Genomic DNA, 20358 nt, shown 5'->3' with positions numbered 1-20358 from the left:
ATGGGTTGAAGGTGCTTTAATGATTAAAGCACCTTCAACCTGGAGCATGTTATTAATCATCGTCAAAATCTTTCATTAATGTTCTAAGATTTTATTTTTTCATCAACAAGCTCAGATACGATAAGACATGCTTTGAGCTTGAATATTGGCTATTGTCAACTTCAATCATTTTATTCAGTGGTGCACTGGTGTCAAGACGTAGCTACCCTACTCAAGTACTGTGTGTGTGTGTGTGTGTATTATTTAACTTTCTTCAGTGTCTACAATTTTCAATATGATTTATATGGCGCTTTTCAAGATACTCAAAGTTGCTTTACAGGACAAAATAGCAATTTTATTAGAAAATGGCAATCTACAAGCTCAGAATGCTTGTGAGCTTGTAGATCATCTATTTTCAAAATATCCTTTAGGCTATACATTTTGAACTTGCAAAATGGGACATTCTGCACAATGAGTACTTTTACTTGAAGTATATTTTGATGCCAATACCTTTGTACTTTTATTCAAGTGCATTTTGAATACAGGACTTCTACTAACAAAGTATATCTACATTGCCGTACCTTTACTTTTAAGTAAAACATGTGAGTACTTCCTTCAATCACAAAAATATGGCTTAATAGATAATGAGATGGTTTAAATTAGATCCTTAATACCGTTTTATTAAAATTCACAAAGTTAACAATCAAGTCTTAAAATATTTTAAAAATATGCAATAGCATAAAATGTACAATAGCTTGCGACAATTCTGTTTGAAAATAACAAAGTACTTATATAAAACATTTAATTCATGACTACATATGCCAGGAACAAGGATAAGCCGGCTTCATCTGATCACCATGTTGCTACACCTTATAAAAGGTGCTGGCAAGAGGTCATATCACATTGTAAAAAAATGCATCTTATTAAATAGACAACATTGAGTGATAACATTTCAAACATCTCTCCATGAATTTGCAATATAGATGAGGTTAAAAGAAAATGCAGTTGTGTCAGACGAGCACAAAACATTATGGTATGTCTTTGGATGGGATGGCTCTGGTGACCCCAGGGCCTTGCTGGGGCGGAGGGGAGTGTGTATATCTGGGGGGAACGCCAGGGCGCTAAGGAAACTGAGTGGCGTTGGCATCCATTCCCCAGTAATCCCGTAATCCATACCTGAAACTGACAGGTTTGTGTGGAAATTCAGCCAAATAAAACAGTTGGCGCTTATGCAGTAATGTGCACATAGCTGTACTGCTCTTGTGGAATCACAACAAAATCACCCAAAATACTTGCTAACATCGAATACATATTGAAATTATCCATCAGTTCCTACCCAATTTGAGATGAGGAAAGTGGTAGAGGTAGTGGAATGTCCGGCTGTCAGCAATTAAATCAAAAAAGGAAAACAAAAACATTACATTTTTCACGTTATAAAACATAGATACAATTATCACAGAGAAAAGTAGCTTATACATACTACTCATTACAAAATAATTTCACCAACTGGGTGTAAACTTGTGATGTGACAACATTTGAATGATCTGTTCTAGGGTTAAAAATAAGTTTCACTGATTAAAGTTCCTGGTTATATTTTACATTACAGTCTATGACATCAACCCATGAAGGACAAACCTTGGCTTGTATGTTGTTGGCAAAATACATTGTTGTTCACAATACCTTAGCAGGAGGAACTTGTATTGGTGGCTGTGTGGGACTGGCCTGAACATTTCCATTTGCTTGACGATTTGATCTACATAAAACAATGTACAAAATAGTTTGATGCGACAATGATGCGAGAGAGAAAGTAAATACATGCTTGACTGCTAAAAAACATAACGAATACTGTAGTTTTTACGTTTAAAGTTACATTATGGAGTTCAAGGTTTACCTGTGACACCTGGATTTAAGGCAAGGAAGACAATCTCTCCTGAAGACATACAGTGCCGCCAAAATGACCAGAACCAGGCCGGGGACAACCAACAGAAAGAAGGCCAACAGAAAGTAATCTGGAGTACAAGAGGTTAGAAGTTAAAGTAAAGAGAGTATTTGAACTGCAATAATTATTAATCACAGTATTTGTCAAATTACTTTTCATTTGACTACATTTTGCAATATAATATTTCCCCGCCTCATCCATTTAGACTTCCTTTGCATTTGTATGTTAGTCTACAAAGTGGAGAAAAGTTCACTGCTTGCAATGTCAGCAAGCAAGACTTTTGCACACCTACTGTAGATAAAACAACAGGTGCATCAAAACCAAACTAGGGTCGATAAACGTGGAAGAAAAAAACTCCCGCACATTGTTTGTTTAAATGCAAACAAGAATCAAGTATTTTTTTCTCTTCCACTGCCTGGATGTTGCCACAGCTATTGTAAGGCGCAGATGGCCCTGTCACCAATGGTGCGCAGGTTGGCCGTGACGGGGTTGAGGCAGTATGTGTTTGAGGAGCGGAGGGTGCGGGTCGAGGGTTTCAGGGAGACTAATTCCTTGAGGTGGAGGGAGGGGGGCATTTCTGTGGATGCATTGATGGGTGAGCAGGGATATCTTGTATTGTGTCCAGAATGAGATGGGGAGTTTTGCACGAAAAACACTCCCTTGGGCTAAAAACGGCATAGCCGTCTTCACAAATGTGATGGTCATATTTGGGCACATTTGGGCAATTGGCTATGGCCGAATTTAGCCCTGGCTGGAGTGTTTTAATGGGAATAGGGTGTCACACATAGATTCTTTGTTTTCTGGTAAAAGAAAACCAACAACAATTCATGGTGTAGTAAAGTGATGAAATAGGAGAGCTACACTGCCAATCAGTCTTAAGATGCGACTGGAGGCAAATTAATATTCAGGTATAAAACTTGCACACAAACTTTCTCAATTGCAGAATTAAAATGCTAAGCTTTTTATCAGACACCTTCAAACATTTGAAAAACAATGAAACACAATATGTATATACAGTAAAACATACTGTATATTATATACATCTATACAGAACAATGCATTGTCATGGTCATTGTCAATGCTGAACAGAAAACAGACCAACTTACCTACTGTAAGTGTAAAGTGTCTGATTTCTTCTGTAGTTCCAAAAGCATGTGTGCTTTGGAACCACAGAAGACCACAAAGCCCTAGGTAAGCTGGTCTCTTCGCTGTTCATTTTAGTTTATCTGGAAGAGCATTGTTTTAGGTTTTGTAACACAATGCATGCACTGAATAACACAATTCATCTGTAATAAAACATGTCAAGATAATCACCCTTCAATAAAATAAATCAATATTGAACCCCTGGGCAAATTAATTTATTTTCAATTTAGTTATAAGAGGAATTAGGAAGTAAAGTGTGAAGTAAAGTGAGGGGCACTTAATATCATCTCACCCAAGTCCATGCTCAGTCAGTCAAATAATTTCCGTGGTACACACAGACACAAAGCTGGGCACAGGAGGGGCTATAGCACCTGATAAATAAAAAGATGAGCTCCCAGGTACAACAACGTGACATGAATGTATGATCCGACAAGGTGTGTGTGCAATGAGTCCAGTCTTATAGGTGGTGGGTTGATTGCAGTAGTGTTCACAGGTTTGTAATGGGCTGGGCTGATGAGAGTGGAACCAGGTGTGTAACTGGGACTGAAGTGTGGAATGGGATGAGGGAGTGGCCGAAGTGGAAATACAGACAGACTCAAACCACGACAATAGCTTCGATAACTCAGATGAAAGGAAGGACCAGGCTGTCAGCCAAAATGTAGAATATCCCTGGAAGTAATCCGATTACAATTGGTGCTCTATACCATAGTAATTCACCCAAAATAGTTATAAACCTTCTAGTTGTAATGTCTAGAATTAGCTTTAACAGGAATACCTTTTATGAAATGTTTAGTATGGTATTAAACCTTTAAAGATGAGAAATACTTTAGAGAAAGACCTTTTAGAACCCAAAAGAATAATTATGCAGTCCCAAGCAATGAAGGATTTTCCAGACAGAGAGAGTGGGTTTTAAATTATGCCATGTATTCGGAGAGAATACAGCCATTTCGCAATGAAAGTCTCTCAACGTATGACAAAATGAAGACAGTCCTTATAGTTCAGTTTATCTCGATTTGCCGTTGTCATGGGGACAATGTCCGCCCATGAGAAAGGCCCACAGTCACTCTGGGCACACCTAAGCTTCCGTGCGCAGCCGTCTCTTCCGGGTTTTTAGACAGCTGGTGGATGGAAATGAAGCTCCACCCACGTGGCAGAATACAGCTGGAGCAAGCTTTTCCGGGAATCTGGCTGACGCGACAATCTGCCGCGTGGTTGGAGCTTCATTTCCATCCACCAGCTGTACAAAAATCCCGGAAGAGACGCTGGCAGACAGCTTCTTTTGTCCGCGCATGGAATCTTAGGTGTGCTTACACCGAGTAGAGTCAATTCTAGGGATGATGTAATTTCCTGAAAGTCCAGGAAACATGAATATTGGGCAATGTAGTCATACAAGTAATTTGTAGTTCAAAACTCAGACTTGTGAAGAGAGCAATGAAGGTTTCTTAGGAGGGAGACTGGGTGTCTGTAGTAGAGAACACCACAAGGCCAAATGGATGTGAAAACATGTTTGTGAGGAGTTAAGTAAGATAGTGCCACTGAAGGCCATTAAATGAAAAACAGGAGTTATCTAACTGGGGAGAGTGCATATAGGACAAGCACTCAGAGCCAAAGTGACATGAAAGATATGATTTCTGGACAATAATGGAACATGAAAATCATTCATAAACAACAATATTAAAAGAATCCATCAGCGCCCCTCAAAAAAGAGGCTGCACTCGGGTAGCACAAAAAAGTACCTCCTCACCAAGCATTCAGCTTGGCGGCTTCGTGACCGTGATCAGGGGAGGGGAGCCGGGCGGGAAGGGTGATCTTTGTCAATGCACGGCATCTGTAAATGGCCTGGGTAATGTTGAGCAGGGGGAGTAGGACAGTCGACATGTCCCTCCCAGTGGGTCTTCACACTGGTAGGTGAGCAAGTAGGGTACACCAGTAGTGACAAGCAGCGGGGAAAAGTGGCATAATGACTAAATTGGGATCTTAGGGTGCACTCCCCTGGCCAGGCAGTAGCATAGTGGCCATGATGAGGAGACCGGGAAGTCTTGTTGAAGCCGGGGAGGCTGTGTTCTGCTAGCCTGGCTAATAAGCCAGACCGAATAAGCCGTTGGCAAACAAAAATTGCCTGCCGAGTCTGGCTTATTAGCCAGGCTAGTGTTCTGTACACTGTACACTCAATGCTGCTTCTCTGCTCACCACGCCAGCAGCAGCAACCTGTATGCGAGATGGCAAGTACAATAAAGCATACACTTTGAGTCCAAACCTTTCACCATAGCCCGACATAAGCAAACAAATGAACAATAGGAACATAGTATGAACTTGTTGTAGTGTTCTTTTGTGTGTGTGTGTGTGTGTGTGTGTGTGTGTGTGTGTGTGTGTGCTTAATGTAAATCGCTCTGGATTAAGACCGTCTGCTAAATGCCTAAAATTGTAAAATTGTGAGTGTGTGAGTGAGAGAGAGAATGTGTCTTTGGGAGGGGGGGGGGGGGGGGTGAAGAATGCCTACTATGGTCTGTGAACTGTCAAAGATACCTCTGTTGTAAGTTGTAACCCTCACTCAATAAAAAATATTAAACCAAAAATAGACAATATTGTTTTGAATGTGATGTATGAAGTCATGCTTAAGGAATACAATCATGCCTTATTACCTGTGACTGCCTGACAAATATCCCATGGTTCTCCTCACACGTAAAGTAGCGTTTGCCCCTCACCGTGCCATCATTCTTTCCCTTGGGCTCATCCAGGATGACACCTACCCATTTTCCTGGGGCAAATTGTGTGGTGCCGAAATAAGCCACTGTCCCACGATTCCCCTTGCCTATCACCTCCACCAGAGAGCCCACCTCCACTGGCCGGCCTCCCCCATCCGAGTTCATCCTGCTGCTATCACTGCTGGTGGTCTGAGGAGACATGATATGAGAAGATTAACATCAAGTACCATTACATTCATTCTTGTTTTGGGGCACCCTCATCGTGGTATAACCTGGGACTGCACTCTATGTGTATACTATACTGTCCTCTGTGTAGCACACTAGCAACTAGCCCGTCTCCGGACCCCCGGGTTGAGCTCCTTTGGACCCCAAACCATAGGGTCCGGTATCACCAAAGCAAAGCTACATGATAATTCTCAAACGCACAATGACACCGTTGCGTTTGATTTTGCTGCGCTGTTCGTGTGTGATGCTGACATATTCCAAAAGAAGCATATATCTGCTATAGGAGCCAACGGAAACATCAATGAAACTTTCCTTTGGCGCAGAAGCCGTTAAGTATTTTTAATCTTTGTCAGACCGTTTTGGCAGCTCTGAAATTCTCTCTTGTTGACATCCCATTGTACTGCCTCCAGCTTCGGGGTTGGCTAGCTGCGCCTCCCTACACGCCTCGTAGGCGCAGCTAGCCAACCGAGATGTCAACAAGGAGGGACCGAAGAGAGAATTTCAGAGCTGCCAAAATGGTCAAGCACAGTTTAAAAATACTTAACGGCTTCTGCGACAAAGGAAAGTTTCATTTATGTTTCCGTTGGCTCCTATAGCAGATATATGCTTTTTTTGGAACAAATAACTAGCACACACACGGCGCAGCAAAGGCGGTTGCGACGGGAAATCGGGTTGTATATTATATTTAACATGTGGGAAGGGACCCTACGTCTAAAGTCATCAAAATGTCAGAAAACTTTAACATAGGGTTCCAAGAGGGGCTAACTAGCAACCATAATTAGACAGCAAGTAAAACTCCATTCATAGAGGACATGAGAGTCACGATATTATGCTTCAAGCTCCAAAATATTTATTGCTGACTCAAGATGCATGCAGTTGTGAAAATGCAAAGACAACATACAAAAAGGTACAGTAATTATTGTTGCTTGTAAAAATGAGTAGAAGTAAGTAAGTGTAAATATAAATGTAGGATACATTTAAGGTTAGGGTAAGTATATGTTTGGCAACTGTAACAATGAGGTAAATTAATTTTACAAGCATATGAATTGTACCAAATCCAATACAACAAAAAACACTCAAAATAAAAAGAACACTGATTAAACAGCTACAGTACATAATCACACAGCACTAATGGAAATGAAGGTTCAACAACTTAAGTACCCCACATAGCCACATTGCTGTGTAAAATGTTAGCATAAGAACAATACATCCTAAATCACTTTCACACAAGTTTAACTAGTGCAAAATGTCATACACACAATATGCTTGCCTAGCACAACAATAATAATGGCAGCAAAAACTTGAAATGCTCTGACTTTTGGCTGAATGGACTGGGATAGGCATATATATAGGCCTATATAGTTCTTTGTAGCAATGTTTGTATTTGGCTCAAAAACTATATATTTTTTCTCCTGCTTCCTGTCTAAAGAGAAAGTTGTGTCAGGTCTGTAACATTACACAGGAACACTATAGCCTAGGTGTCAAACAAGGCAACATTGAGGCAAGCTTTTCCGAGATTAATAGCAGAAGCATGAGTAATTACTACGGAAAATGTACACACTTAAAAGCTCAGATTAGATTGACAAACGACTTCTACTTTACCTATTGAAAATTAAATATAACTAACCAGACGACCCCGAGGCGGGCTTCAGTCGCATCTCCAACGAAACATCAAAATGTCCATTTCACAAGGTGTAAAACACTATAGCTGTGGTTGCACACAGTACAAACTACTTTGTCTTTGTAAACGTGTCCAATGTTGTCCATGTGAGACCATGCAGTGTCGGTCGAGTGAGCTAGGATACTTTTGTTTGGTTTGAATACATTGTGGCGCATTGCTGCCCCATGCAGCAACGGATGTAGTACTACAGGGACAAGAGACCCATTCAACTTTAATGGGTTGAAGGTGCTTTAATGATTAAAGCACCTTCAACCTGGAGCATGTTATTAATCATCGTCAAAATCTTTCATTAATGTTCTAAGATTTTATTTTTTCATCAACAAGCTCAGATACGATAAGACATGCTTTGAGCTTGAATATTGGCTATTGTCAACTTCAATCATTTTATTCAGTGGTGCACTGGTGTCAAGAAGTATCTACCCTACTCAAGTGCTGTGTGTGTGTGTGTGTGTGTATATATTTTTTTTTTAACTTTCTTCAGTGTCTACAATTTTCAATATGATTTATATGGCGCTTTTCAAGATACTCAAAGTTGCTTTACAGGACAAAATAATAGCAATTTTATTAGAAAATGGCAATCTACAAGCTCAGAATGCTTGTAGATCATCTATTTTCAAAATATCCTTTAGGCTATACATTTTGAACTTGCAAAATGGGACATTCTGCACAATGAGTACTTTTACTTTAAGTATATTTTGATGCCAATACCTTTGTACTTTTATTCAAGTGCATTTTGAATACAGGACTTCTACTAACAAAGTATATCTACATTGCCGTACCTTTACTTTTAAGTAAAACATGTGAGTACTTCCTTCCATCACAAAAATATGGCTTAATAAATAATGATGGTTCAAATTAGATCCTTAATACTGTTTTATTACAATTCACAAAGTTAACAATCAAGTCTTAAAATATTTTAAAAATATGCAATAGCATAAAATGTACAATAGCTTGCGACAATTCTGTTTGAAAATAACAAAGTACTTATATAAAACATTTAATTCATGACTACATATTCCAGGGACAAGGATAAACCGGCTTCATCTGATCACCAGGTTGCTACACCTTATAAAGGTGCTGGCAAGAGGTCATATCACAGTGTAAAAAATGAATCTTATTAAATAGACAACGTTGAGTGATAACATTTCAAACATCTCTCCATGAATTTGCAATATAGATGAGGTTAAAAGAAAATGCAGTTGTGTCAGACGAGCACAAAACATTATGGTATGTCTTTGGATGGGATGGCTCTGGGGACCCCAGGGCCTTGCTGGGGCGAAGGGGAGTGTGTATATCTGGGTGGAACGCCAGGGCGCTGAGGAGGCTGAGTGGCGTTGGCATCCACCTTCCAGTAATCCAGTTCTCCATAGCTGAAACTGACAGGTTTGTGTGGAAATTCAGCCAAATAAAACAGTTGGCGCTTGTGCAGTAATGTGCACATAGCTGTACTGCTCTTGTGGAATCACAACAAAATCATCATACTTGCTAACATCAAATACATATTGATATTATCCATCAGTTCCTACCCTGGAATTTGAGATGAGGCATCTAGTGGAATGTCCGGCTGTCAGCAATTAAATCAAAAAAAGGAAAACAAAAACATTACATTTTTCATGTTATAAAACATAGATACAATTATCACGGAGAAAGGTAGCTTATACATACTACTCATTACAAAATAATTTCACCAACTGGGTTTAAACTTGTGATGTGACAACAACATTTGAATGATCTGTTCTAGGGTTAAAAATAAGTTTCACCGATTAAAGTTCCTGGTTATATTTTACATTACAAAATGACATGGACATTACAGTCTATGACATCAACCCATGAAGGAAAAACCTTGGCTTGTATGTTGTTGGCAAAATACATTGTTGTTCACAATACCTTAGCAGGAGGAACTTGTATTGGTGGCTGTGTGGGACTGGCCTGAACATTTCCATTTGCTTGACGATTTGATCTACATAAAACAATGTACAAAATAGTTTGATGCGACAATGATGCGAGAGAGACAGTAAATACATGCTTGACTGCTAAAAAACATAACGAATACTGTAGTTTTTACGTTTAAAGTTACATTATGGAGTTCAAGGTTTACCTGTGACGCCTGGATTTAAGGCAAAGATTCAGAGAATCTCTCCTGAAGAAAAACAGCAGCGCCAAAATGACCAGAACCAGGACGGGGACAACCAACAGAAAGAAGATCAACAGGCCATTCCTAAGAGAGTAATCTGGAGTACAAGAGGTTAGAAGTTAAAGTAAACATAGTATTGAACTGCAATAATTATTAATCACACAGTATTTGTCAAATTACTTTTCATTTGACTATATTTTGCAATGTAACACATTTGCACAGCTTTCCCCGCCTCATCATGTCCATTTAGACTTCCTTTGCATTTGTATGTTAGTCTACACAGTGGAGCAAAGTTCACTGCTTGCAATGTCAGAAAGCAAGACTTTTGCAGACTGTAGATAAAACAACAGGTGCATCAAAGGAGACCAAACTAGGGCCGATAAACGTGGAAGAAAAAACTTCCGCACATCGTTTGTTTAAATGCAAACAAGAATCAAGTACTTTTTTCTCTTCCACGGCCTGGATGTTGCCACAGCTATTGTTGCCAGCTATTGCTGTGATTATCACACGACCAACATCTCAATATATCAGTGATATAATTACCAACCAATATTAACGAATGAAATTTAAACACACTTATTTGAGCTGGACCACTATCTACACTGCCACCTCGTCCTTGCAGGTTACATTTGGGTGGCGCCCATCCGTCATCACAGTGGCAGTGATCCTGGTCGTTACACACCTATGGACAACACAACCACCATGTGAGATCTGAACAATACAGAAATGTATCACCATCTGCACTGACCTCAGGACGTGCTTGTATAAAAACACTTCTGCCCTACCCCGTGGCCACTGCAGGTACTCTGGGCATCACAGGACATGTCAGACGACCGCAGTAAAGACGCATTCACACAACTAAAGTCGATGCAAGTCTGAAAGAAAAAAAAAACATTTATTGGTGATGCAATGGAACACTTTGAAGATTTGGAATTCATTAACATAATTTCACAGCCGGGAACTTTATTTTAAAAACCAGTCACACCCTGGAACATCTCAGGTGACATTTCTTCTTCTGCATAGCTTGCATAGCTTGCTCTTGTATGTATGTGTTCGTGTGTATGTCATTGAAGAACTTTAATCAGTAGTGTATTATATACTGTAGTATATACTACACTTAGTAGTATAAGTATAAGTGACTTATATACTGAAACAATGTCCAGCAGTGGTGTAAAGCAGGGGTTATCAAACTTTTCAGGCCATAACACCCCCCCAAAATAATCATATTTGAACTGGGGACCCCACCCTGATAAGCACTTGGAATGTAGGTGTTGAGGCATTCCATTTTTTAGTTAAAGATAAATGGTAAAAATGGCATATCTATAAGCACACAACACCTCGCAATGTAGATCTGTTTGTAGATCAGCCTATAGATCGGCTATTGTCTGTTGATTACTTTTGATGCAGTAATGGTAACTTTTTTCCTGAATTAAAATAGTCTTAAAGGTCCTTAAACTGTCACTTCACTGTCATCTGGGGACCCCCCAAAATCATCGAGCCACAGGTTGAGAACCACTGGAGTACAAGTAGGGAGCTCTGGGCCCCTCACTTACGCTTACGCCACAACTGTGATTTATCGCCTACCTTTCCCTTAGCACACGGGCTGCCAGAATTAACGTAGGCAGGATCCAGCGTATCAGGGCCAAAGTTGAAGTCTGCGTTCACACATTTCTCGCCATCAATAATTGTGTTGCTGACACTGGCACCGTCAGGGGGTTCGTTGACATCCACATTAGTACACTGGATCTTCCCACACATGGCATCTCTGCAGTGGCCATTGAGGAGAATAAATAACTTTGTTTCTCCACAGCCAGTATTGGATATAATGCAACCATCACAATAAAGCAACATCTAAAAAAGGTGTTCAGTCTGAAATGGATTGGCCTGGGTACCGTGTGCAGTTAATGACAAATAAATGCATTAAAATAATACCCTGTCAATGCAGCAATGCCATAATGCTGTTGCAAACCAACAGCCAAATGAACTGCCATGAACATCTTAATATACAGAAATTGTGTGGAAAATACATGGCTTTAACAGTATGCAAAGTGATCTAGCGAGCATGATCGTGTCAAGTTTATGTTGGACATGCCCCCCCGAGCAGAATACTTACTCTCCAGTGCATCTTTTATATCCTTTTATATCCATTCCACAGTTTCCATACTTGTCTCCAATTGCATTTGCATGCTGGAAACAGATGTCTGCTGCCTTTGTCGCACCTGCCCAAAAAAGTAATCTCATGTTAAGTAAAATATGGTAAAAGGGAGAAAAGCATGATCAAAATGCCATTTTACTTCCTGTAGACTTGGGGCTGAGGGTCGGGGGGTTAAGTGAATGAGATCTGTTGGCCAAGCCCAGAGCCCTTTAGAACAGGGTTTTCTGCATGTCTCCATGTACCCAATATGTCTTGAGTATTGCACTTGGATGACATTTGGTTAATTAAAAACAGCAATATATATCTGTAGACTAGACAACCATACTTCTTTTCAAACAGAGAAAGCTCTTTCATAGAACCGGAGCTCTTTCATGGTTCAAGTTCTCTTCTTAGATAAGAGCGAGAAATAGCTAGTGCATTGTTCAAGGCAGGGGTTTTAAACCGATTGTGTGACACAGGGACCACCATCTTGACTAAGAACCAACGCAAGAACCACTGTGTTGGGTGGGGACGTGGGCAGGTTTTTTTCTTACCCGTTGGTGATTTATGGGTGTGGTAAATTGCGTACAGCCTAGTGTCTATGCTATGCTAATGGTGGACAGGGTCAGTCTCATATCATTATCTGGCTCCAGCCTAGCCCTGTACTTATTCTTCAGGTATGTCAGTGTGGACTAAAACTCAGTAGGTGCCAGGTGGTGATCTCTGATCATCTAGCAAATATTTCCAACCAAAAATAGCATATCTACAAGCACACAACAAGTTATTTGCAACATTGTGAGCTTATATATAGATCTGCCATTTCTGGACAATTTCACAGAATACTCACCCAGAATGGGGACACTAGCGGTTAATTAGCTGTGAATCTTGAAGTGTGCGATCAAGTGTGTCAAACGTACCTGGTTCAAAAAGTTGTTTACACTGATGGTCATATGTCTGACAGCGGCCCTCATAACAGTATGCTGCGTTGTTTTCACATGTTAGGCCGTCCATGATGTAAAAGTCATCGGGGCAAAACCCAGTCTTGCCACTACAATACTCTGGCAGGTCACATGTGTTGACAGAACCCCTGCATCGTGTTCCCGCAACTCTGAACTGAAACACAGCACGACATTCAACCTCGTTACAGGAGCCATCTTTATTACAGAGGCAAGGAGGTATTTATTTCCAAATGCATCCATTCTCTGTATTCAATATTATGAAGTTGTAAGCAACACATGTTCTGCCCAAAGGCAAGACATGGCTCGACGAATATCGAGAAAAAGACACAGTAATAAGACGGAATATACTGTAAACTGGGCTGACCTGACAGCTATCGCAGCATTCTCCCTGAGCGCAGACAGAACCCGGGGTCAACATGCAGGTGGACCCATCACAGCATTTATCATCTTCGCACTCCTGTGGGTCAGAGTAACAAAGACAGTACTGATTAAAAGGGTGCACCTAATATCACAGCACCAATACAGAATTAGATAGCATTTGATACAGCCTTATAGAGCGTCACAGTCCCGCCCCTTTCATGACGACGCCAGGCCCAGGAAATTATTCCCAATGCATTTTTCCCATAGACATTTCTATTAGTATTTATTTAAAGACGGTTACGCCGCGGACAAAGCCAACTCGAGTCGTGACAACTCATGACAACAAACACAATATTTTGGACCAAACAAATAATTACAAAGAAGAAAAACAACAAAAAGTGTTGTAACCTGCCGTTTTTTTTTTCTTCTTTCTAATTATTTGTTCGGCCCAAAAAATGGCGTTTGTTGTCATGAGTTGTCACGACTCGAGTTGGCTTTGTCCGCGGCGTAAACGTCTTTAAATAAAGACTTTTTTAAATGTCTATGAGGAAAATGAACGGAGAATCATTTCCTGGGCCCTGGTAGGGGACTGCGACGCTCTATAGCATGTTATGTAGAGTTGTAGACAGCACTAGAATTGTATGTAGTCATAGCACTTCATAGTACATATGCATAGTAGAGTAAATATGTATAGTTTCATATTTCACTGTTACGTTCTTAGCTTACGCATGTTTCATGATAACTACTTTTCGTGTATGTGATGTATTGCCATGCTTTTTGTTCTCGCTTAATGTAAGTCGCTCTGGATTAAGAGCGTCTGCTAAATGTCTAAATTGTCTGCTAAATGCCTAAATACATGCAGACAAAGCAAGCTCCAGAAATGTTTTTCTATAAATGACTTGATTTGAATAAATCATCATATGGTCTAGTGGTCCTGACCACCGTTTAGTGTTAGCTGTCGAGTTGACAGAGCAATTGTTCCTGGGACAGACTCGATATTTCTGATTATCACAATCAGAAATAAAGTAAAGGGAAACTTAACTGTTCATTCGAATACATTGGCTTCCCATAGCCAGTAATTTGCAGTGGCAGGAGTTAAACTGATTGCATTGCTTTAAAAAAAAAAAAAAGTGTCAATTATCTAATGTAATCCTGGGCGCTACACTCCCTCTGCCAACCTGGGGGGGCCAAACTTATTGCATTGCTGAACTAAATCTAAATCAACAGAGCTTATGAACTTCAGCACCAGAATAATCCTCCAAATATCTTCTTCTCTGTATAACATCTACCTCCATTCAGTAAATCTAGTATCCTAGCGTATGTTGTTGCGATATCCTCCGAGAGGTACTTTACCTCTGGTGTGCCGCAGTCACACTGCTCTCCTTTCTCCAGCATCCCATTGCCACATTTAGCAATGCCCACTATATCTGACCCCGTAGGCTGATTTCTCAGACACGCCCCACCGCCACGAAGGATCAGCTTCTCAAAGTCACGTCCGCTGCAGACACTGAAGGTCTGGGAGCCGCTACGGGGGAAAACATGACACATGACCTCTGAGCACAAACAAACAAGCAGGCCCCTGTATGCAGTATACAGTAATGAAACCCTAAACAGAAAATGAACAACTGCCTAAATACTCTGAACAACGCAACGCATTCTTCTCAGCAAGGGACACTCTTGTGTTGCCCAGTTAATTACTTAAGCATTATTATATACTTTCAAAAATAGAAAATCTTGTAAAATAAAAAAGTAGGGACCTCAGGTTTAAAGTAAATTAATTTTCTTTATAAAATGTATTGATCAAGCAGCACAATCTAGTTTGCTTTTGTATGGTTAATACAGTAATTACTGACCGGTTACTGTGGAATTTGACACCTGTAAAAAAAAAAAATACCACACTCCTGGACCTGTTCTTCCGGCACTTTTTTATTCAGATACTGTAGGTGTTCAACATGCCTACACGAATAAGAAAGTACCCGAAGGACACTTCCGTGAGTGCTGGCATTCTTCTGTTTTTTTATTAACTCCGAGTCATGCAACCGGCAAACAGAGTCACTTATGACCGAGTTGTGCTAAATTCATACCTGGCAGTGGGTGCCATGATGCAGGCCGAACCATTACAGTTACAGCCGGCACTGTCATGGTTCATGCCCAGGACATGGCCCATTTCATGAGCCACCACCGTAGAGTCATAGATTAGATTGTCGCCACGGAACTGTAGTGAAGACAATACTGAAATTAGTACATTATATATCACATAAAACAATACATTTATGCTAGAATATAAAAGGCATTAAAAGACGAGGCCGTCTGTTTTGTTTAGTCGATTGACTACAATTTCACTGTATATTTGACTTTACTGACTACCATTTTCCAAATCACACCAAACTTTGTTTTTCAAGGAAGCCAATGACTTCAGCATGGTATGAAAATCAACCTACAGAGACTTGAAACTAGCTTAAGATAGGAAATCCAAAAATATAGTAGTTCCTTTATTTAATAGGTACATTATCGTAACCCATGCATTTTAAAAAGCAGATTAGTTTGAAAAGTGTAGCCGAAAATAACCCCTGGAGAAAATAGTGATTTATGAACAAAAATGTGTTGTCTGAATGATGTTTAGCAAACATTTACTAATTTATTCAGGTAAGTTTGGTAACATGTTAAAGACTTGAAAAAAATGAAAAATGCCAGTAATGGAAAAATAGTTTAGCTATGAATAGACAATGACATGTATTGATGGCACACACCCAATACACACAAAACATTCTGAATTCTTTTCCAGCATTGTCATGCCATTATCAAGTCTTAGCCAGCGTATAAACTAAACTGAAGCTTTAAATAACATCTGTGGAATTCCACAAGCTAAAGTGGAAGTGTTTTTGATCTGACGTTGTGTCAGTCTAACAAACCCGTTTGAATACTGTGTTATTCGGCTTCTGTGAGAATAACCCACACGCCTAACAGAGCTCTTCATAAATAATATAGACTGTATCAGCTTCCAAACAAAAAGATCACAGCATCGCAGCACCACAGTGTCAGATGGTGCTAAGAAGTGAAAAGGGGAGTTGAACTTACCACGTTGATTCCTCCGGACGAAGCCACTGAGCACACGGTGGCCACAAAGGCCATACCCAGCACCCCTCCATCATAGGCTTGGGGGCGTCCTCTGGAAAACAAAATCAAGTTAGAAATACTAAAAGTATTACAAGTCAAAGAAAGGTCACAAAGATCAAATTACATTTCAAACAGCAGATCAGTTATGCTTTTGACAGAAATCTCTGTTGTTTAACATTATATAATCGATACCATCACGGTTGTTAAGCCTTAAGGTGGCTTTAGACCGAGGAGACTTGTCCAGAGACTCCAGACTAGTCAAAACTGTCAAGACACTTAATGGCAGCGTTTTTACCGAACAATGGAGCTCTTACACAATGAGTTGCCCAATATCATGTTTAATCCGTGGCAGCAGACTGGTTTTCCTCCATTTCACAAAACTCGATACCACCTCTCCTGCAGACCCATCCACATCAAAGGGGTTGGAGTCCTTAAAAATCTCCAGGCCCACCAGCATCACTCTGATATTCAGCTGCTTGTAATACTAGAATGAACAACACGAGTGCGGACATAAGATGAATGAAAGATACAACTGTATCATTGGCAATTTTACCTACACAAGTTGCTGTATTTTATTTGAACATGTATTTAAACTCTCACCCCATCAAGTAGATTGGCCAATTCCACCATCTCTTCTCGTACTGCGGTCTCATTTTCTTCCATATATTTATACTAGGTAGGAATATAAAAACATGTATGAGATGGAAATATGGATGCCTTGACAGTGGCCTGAAGCTTAATACATTATTTTGGGAAATGTAGACTTTTTTTCTGTGTCAGCAAACAGAGATAAAGTTAACAACCCATCAAACAAAAACACATGTATTTTGTCATCTTTTTACCCACTTAAGCCCCATATGATTGCTCATACTATAAATAATGAAAAGAGCAAATCTACAAGCTCACAATGCGGATGTTTTGCAAGCTTGTAGATCTTATTTTAAACAGTTTGCCTATAATGCCATGCCCATAAATGGACTGCAGGTTGAAATAATAATAAATTGTGAAGTGAGCAGCGCTCTTATCATACATCATACATCACATTCCGTGCTCAGCCAATCAGCTGACCTCATTCCGTGCTCATATGGACAGACACACTCACCCTCATATTATCCACGACTAGTGCCAACTCCACATAACTGGTTTGTGGCAAATTGCGTTTTCGCTGTTGAAAGAGGATGGAAAAAAAAGAGAAGTAAAGCGATCAGTTTAAAAAAACCTCAGCTATTTCCCAGTTCGATGACTTACACAAGCTGTATGTAAATGTCTGTTCGGGTTACTGTATTATGAAGTGCAGCCTAACCCGTAGGTGTGAGGTCAGCGATTGTCCAGGTTCAAACGGTGAATGTTTCTCCGTTAATGACGTGCCATTGACTACTCCACAGACGAAGGGCTCTGACTCGATGTCCTTGAGGAGGTATAGAAGGTGTTCATTGTTCCAAGACTGGGGGACTGGTTCAAGTCCATAGCTCTTATCACCAAGGAGGATCACACCCCTGCAGGGAAGCACGTATTTGAAAATCCAATGAAATGCAAAATGAAGCAAAAAAGAAAAAGGGAAAAGAAAAAAGAAAAAACACCATTCAAATTAGATTGCATATTTAAAGAGCACTGCCCAAGACACACCCATGGGAAAGTGCAATTAATGTCGACTTTGGCTTTGTATGCAATAATCAACATCCAGACACACATTTACCAGAAACGATACACCCCGGGAGTACATAAAGTAAAATCTGGCCCAAGAATTAGTCAGATTTCATTGTTAAAAGTTTAGTATTAGAAAAATACTAAATGGACCTGTTGGGAATGCATTACGAGGCACTGTTCCAAGTTCAACGGCTCTATTATCCGAAATGGGGAATTTATTTTGTAGTCAGGTGAGGGAAAACATAAAACCAAAAGTTAGCTCATTTGTTTGTTCTAAGGGTAAGGATCTGGGCAGGGCCTTTATGCATGCCCAGCAAGTATATTTAGGATCTTCCAATCCAAACATGTCATGACAGTTTCCAAATGAAGCAAATAACTAATGTGAGACAGTCAAGTGTAGGAGGTTCTGTGGGGTGAGGCTCTGCTTAACATTGCATGGGTACCGGAGGCTAGGCTTAATTTTCTCAACCCTTCAAAAGAATTAGAATGACGAACCTCAGGCCAGTGCATGTGCTGAGAGCTACAAGTGAGCTCTCATATCCTTCCACTTCTCCATGATAAAAGCAATGCTCCTGAGCAAAAAACAAACAAAAACAAAATGTAGATTTGAGGTAGACTCGGTAATATCGACTTGGATAGTTTGAGACAAATAATTTAAACCAGTTTAACATACAGAACAATAGAAAATGAGTAGCTAATTTAGTATTCCTAAAATAATGTCTTTACTTACATCTTGCCATGGATATATGGATTTGTGGATCCCACTTTTGTCATGAGAATACTGAACTAAGTTTGGGGATACAAAGTTCCTGACAAACAAAAGAAATACATATAGCTTAAGCATATATTATATATATACACCTGTAGGCTACTTCAGCACTGACATCTATTATTTTACTTCAGAAAATGCAACCATAACATACTTGTTTCTCGTTAGATGGATGATGTGCCGTCTGTTGTTTATGTTAATGGCATATGACATTTTCTCCTTTCCATCTGTCTGAAATTATAGATATGAAAAAAAGAGGTGTAAAGGGACCACACACACACACACACACACACACACACACACACACACACACACACACACACACCTTTTCTGAAGCACTCCTTGTCCATCTATGAATGATTTGAGGTGTAACAACTGAGTGCTTGGATGAAAACCTCTTGCCATTGGAAGTTTCTGAAAAATAAAGTAACACACATTGCAATGGAATCATTTTTAGATTATTTTACCCACTGCTTGATTGAATACTTTATTAGTCAGAAGAAATGTAAACAGCACGAGGTACAATCAGACATTTAGGCTAAAACAAACACAAAAAAAGGCCTGGGGGACTTGTTGTTTCCATTGTGGTCCTATTAAATGAATCATTAAGAATAAGAATGATAGGCCTACATATCCACATGCATACCTGCATAATGCTTGATCGGTGATCCTCATATAAAAAACAACTTAAAATGTGATTGGATACATGAACACATCTCAACAATCAGTACACGTTTGTTTGTTTGGAACACGTTTAACTGGCCTGGGGCCCGTCTGTCAAATGAAATGTGAGTGAAGCTTTTAGCTCGTTGCGTCGCAATTGCAAAACACAAAAAAGACCAAATGCAATAATTCACAACAAAACAATTGTCACCATGGCTTCGCAGAAGTTCGCATATAAATTGACATAAACAATACAGAAATCGAACAGTAATTTTCAAGCACGTTTTCAGGTGAACCCGTTCCTTCATATAACAACAAAACAAAAGTATCTCACCTTCATTGTAAACTGTTGCGATGGAGCAAAGCAAACAGGCAGCAGCAGTGAATATAAAATGTGTTTTCACCATGATCCTTATTGTTCCAGTATGTCCATTTAGCGGACAGCCACCGATATTTTTCCAGAAGCAGGATGTACCTGTAACCTGTCTTGTCTACTTGTCTGTGTGTACCTGCCTCTTTTCTTTCTTCCCCCATTTTCCAATGTGAGTCACATTAGTCCGGGAGCTAGGCCCAGCCCTCATACTATTTTTTGCTACGTTTTTTGTCTCCACCAGGCCGAAGGCATGGGGAGAGAGTATGTTTTGCACTCCGTCCGTCCGTCCGTGTGTGTGTGTGTGTCCGTCCGTCTGTCCGTCCTTCCGTCTGTGAACAGCTAATCTCCGGCACCGTTAACCCGGTCGATGCCAAGTTTTGCACTCACACTCCCTGGATGCCAACGATGAACCTCTGCCCCAAAGTTTCCAGAACGGCCTGTTATAGCGCCACCAGGAGGCCGCTTTGTGCAAAACAAGTTTTTGGACAGTACACCTACAGATTTTGTCCAAACATCACGCAAATTGGTAC

At 40.1% G+C, this 20358-nt stretch overlaps 2 protein-coding genes across 7 annotated transcripts; both read right to left on the bottom strand.

Moving 5' to 3' along the window:
* Nucleotides 1-638: 638 nt before the first annotated feature.
* On the bottom strand, nucleotides 639-7789 carry LOC306915877 (uncharacterized protein). 5 transcript variants are annotated; one of them, XR_013788889.1, is made up of 7 exons: nucleotides 7619-7789; nucleotides 5704-5955; nucleotides 3354-5269; nucleotides 1871-1988; nucleotides 1660-1732; nucleotides 1316-1359; nucleotides 639-1161 (listed from the first exon to the last, which is right to left on the bottom strand). XR_013788889.1 is itself a non-coding variant. In XM_079493537.1 (5 exons), exons 1-5 carry the CDS (start codon nucleotides 3361-3363, stop codon nucleotides 1101-1103), a joined length of 306 nt encoding a protein of 101 aa, XP_079349663.1. In that variant the 5' UTR covers nucleotides 3364-3512; the 3' UTR covers nucleotides 639-1100. The 5 variants fall into 5 exon arrangements, 2 of the variants coding, with proteins under 2 accessions (XP_079349663.1, XP_079349664.1); XR_013788890.1 differs by having other exon boundaries at nucleotides 5899-5955; nucleotides 7594-7788; XR_013788891.1 differs by having other exon boundaries at nucleotides 5899-5955; nucleotides 7619-7788.
* Nucleotides 7790-8527: 738 nt separating this feature from the next.
* On the bottom strand, nucleotides 8528-20043 carry adam9b (ADAM metallopeptidase domain 9b). Of its 2 annotated transcripts, none has more exons than XM_079493529.1 (22): nucleotides 19790-20043; nucleotides 19118-19206; nucleotides 18947-19023; nucleotides 18754-18832; nucleotides 18519-18595; nucleotides 17680-17872; nucleotides 17479-17541; nucleotides 16977-17048; nucleotides 16691-16860; nucleotides 16338-16428; nucleotides 15344-15474; nucleotides 14613-14784; nucleotides 13264-13356; nucleotides 12858-13053; nucleotides 11920-12025; nucleotides 11391-11571; nucleotides 10592-10681; nucleotides 10383-10488; nucleotides 9771-9903; nucleotides 9560-9632; nucleotides 9199-9236; nucleotides 8528-9048 (listed from the first exon to the last, which is right to left on the bottom strand). In XM_079493529.1, the coding sequence occupies exons 1-22, from the start codon at nucleotides 19860-19862 to the stop codon at nucleotides 8895-8897; spliced, it is 2457 nt and encodes an 818-aa protein (XP_079349655.1). In that variant the 5' UTR covers nucleotides 19863-20043; the 3' UTR covers nucleotides 8528-8894. The 2 variants fall into 2 exon arrangements, with proteins under 2 accessions (XP_079349655.1, XP_079349656.1); XM_079493530.1 differs by lacking the exon at nucleotides 19790-20043 and adding an exon at nucleotides 19439-19688.
* Nucleotides 20044-20358: the final 315 nt, after the last annotated feature.

This window comes from Electrona antarctica (assembly GCF_951216825.1).
Source record: "Electrona antarctica genome assembly, chromosome: 22".
In the NCBI taxonomy this organism is placed as follows: Eukaryota; Metazoa; Chordata; class Actinopteri; order Myctophiformes; family Myctophidae; genus Electrona; species Electrona antarctica.
The sequence above is the reverse complement of the archived record's forward strand: the minus strand, read 5'-3'. Positions and strand labels throughout refer to the sequence as shown.

Bases quoted from the DNA above. Each gene is read 5' to 3' on its own strand.
- LOC306915877 (XM_079493537.1), bottom strand. The intron at 1,360-1,659 runs GTATTGTGAACA...AATTGCTGACAG, and splicing joins TACAAGTTCCTCCTGCTAAG to CCGGACATTCCACTACCTCT. The intron at 1,162-1,315 runs GTAGGAACTGAT...CAAACCTGTCAG, and splicing joins CTTTCCTCATCTCAAATTGG to TTTCAGGTATGGATTACGGG.
- adam9b (XM_079493529.1), bottom strand. From the start codon at position 19,862: ATGGTGAAAACACATTTTATATTCACTGCTGCTGCCTGTTTGCTTTGC. The intron at 19,207-19,789 runs GTGAGATACTTT...TTTATTTTTCAG, and splicing joins CGCAACAGTTTACAATGAAG to AAACTTCCAATGGCAAGAGG. The intron at 16,429-16,690 runs GTAAGAGCTCCA...TTTGTTTTCCAG, and splicing joins GATATTGGGCAACTCATTGT to AGGACGCCCCCAAGCCTATG.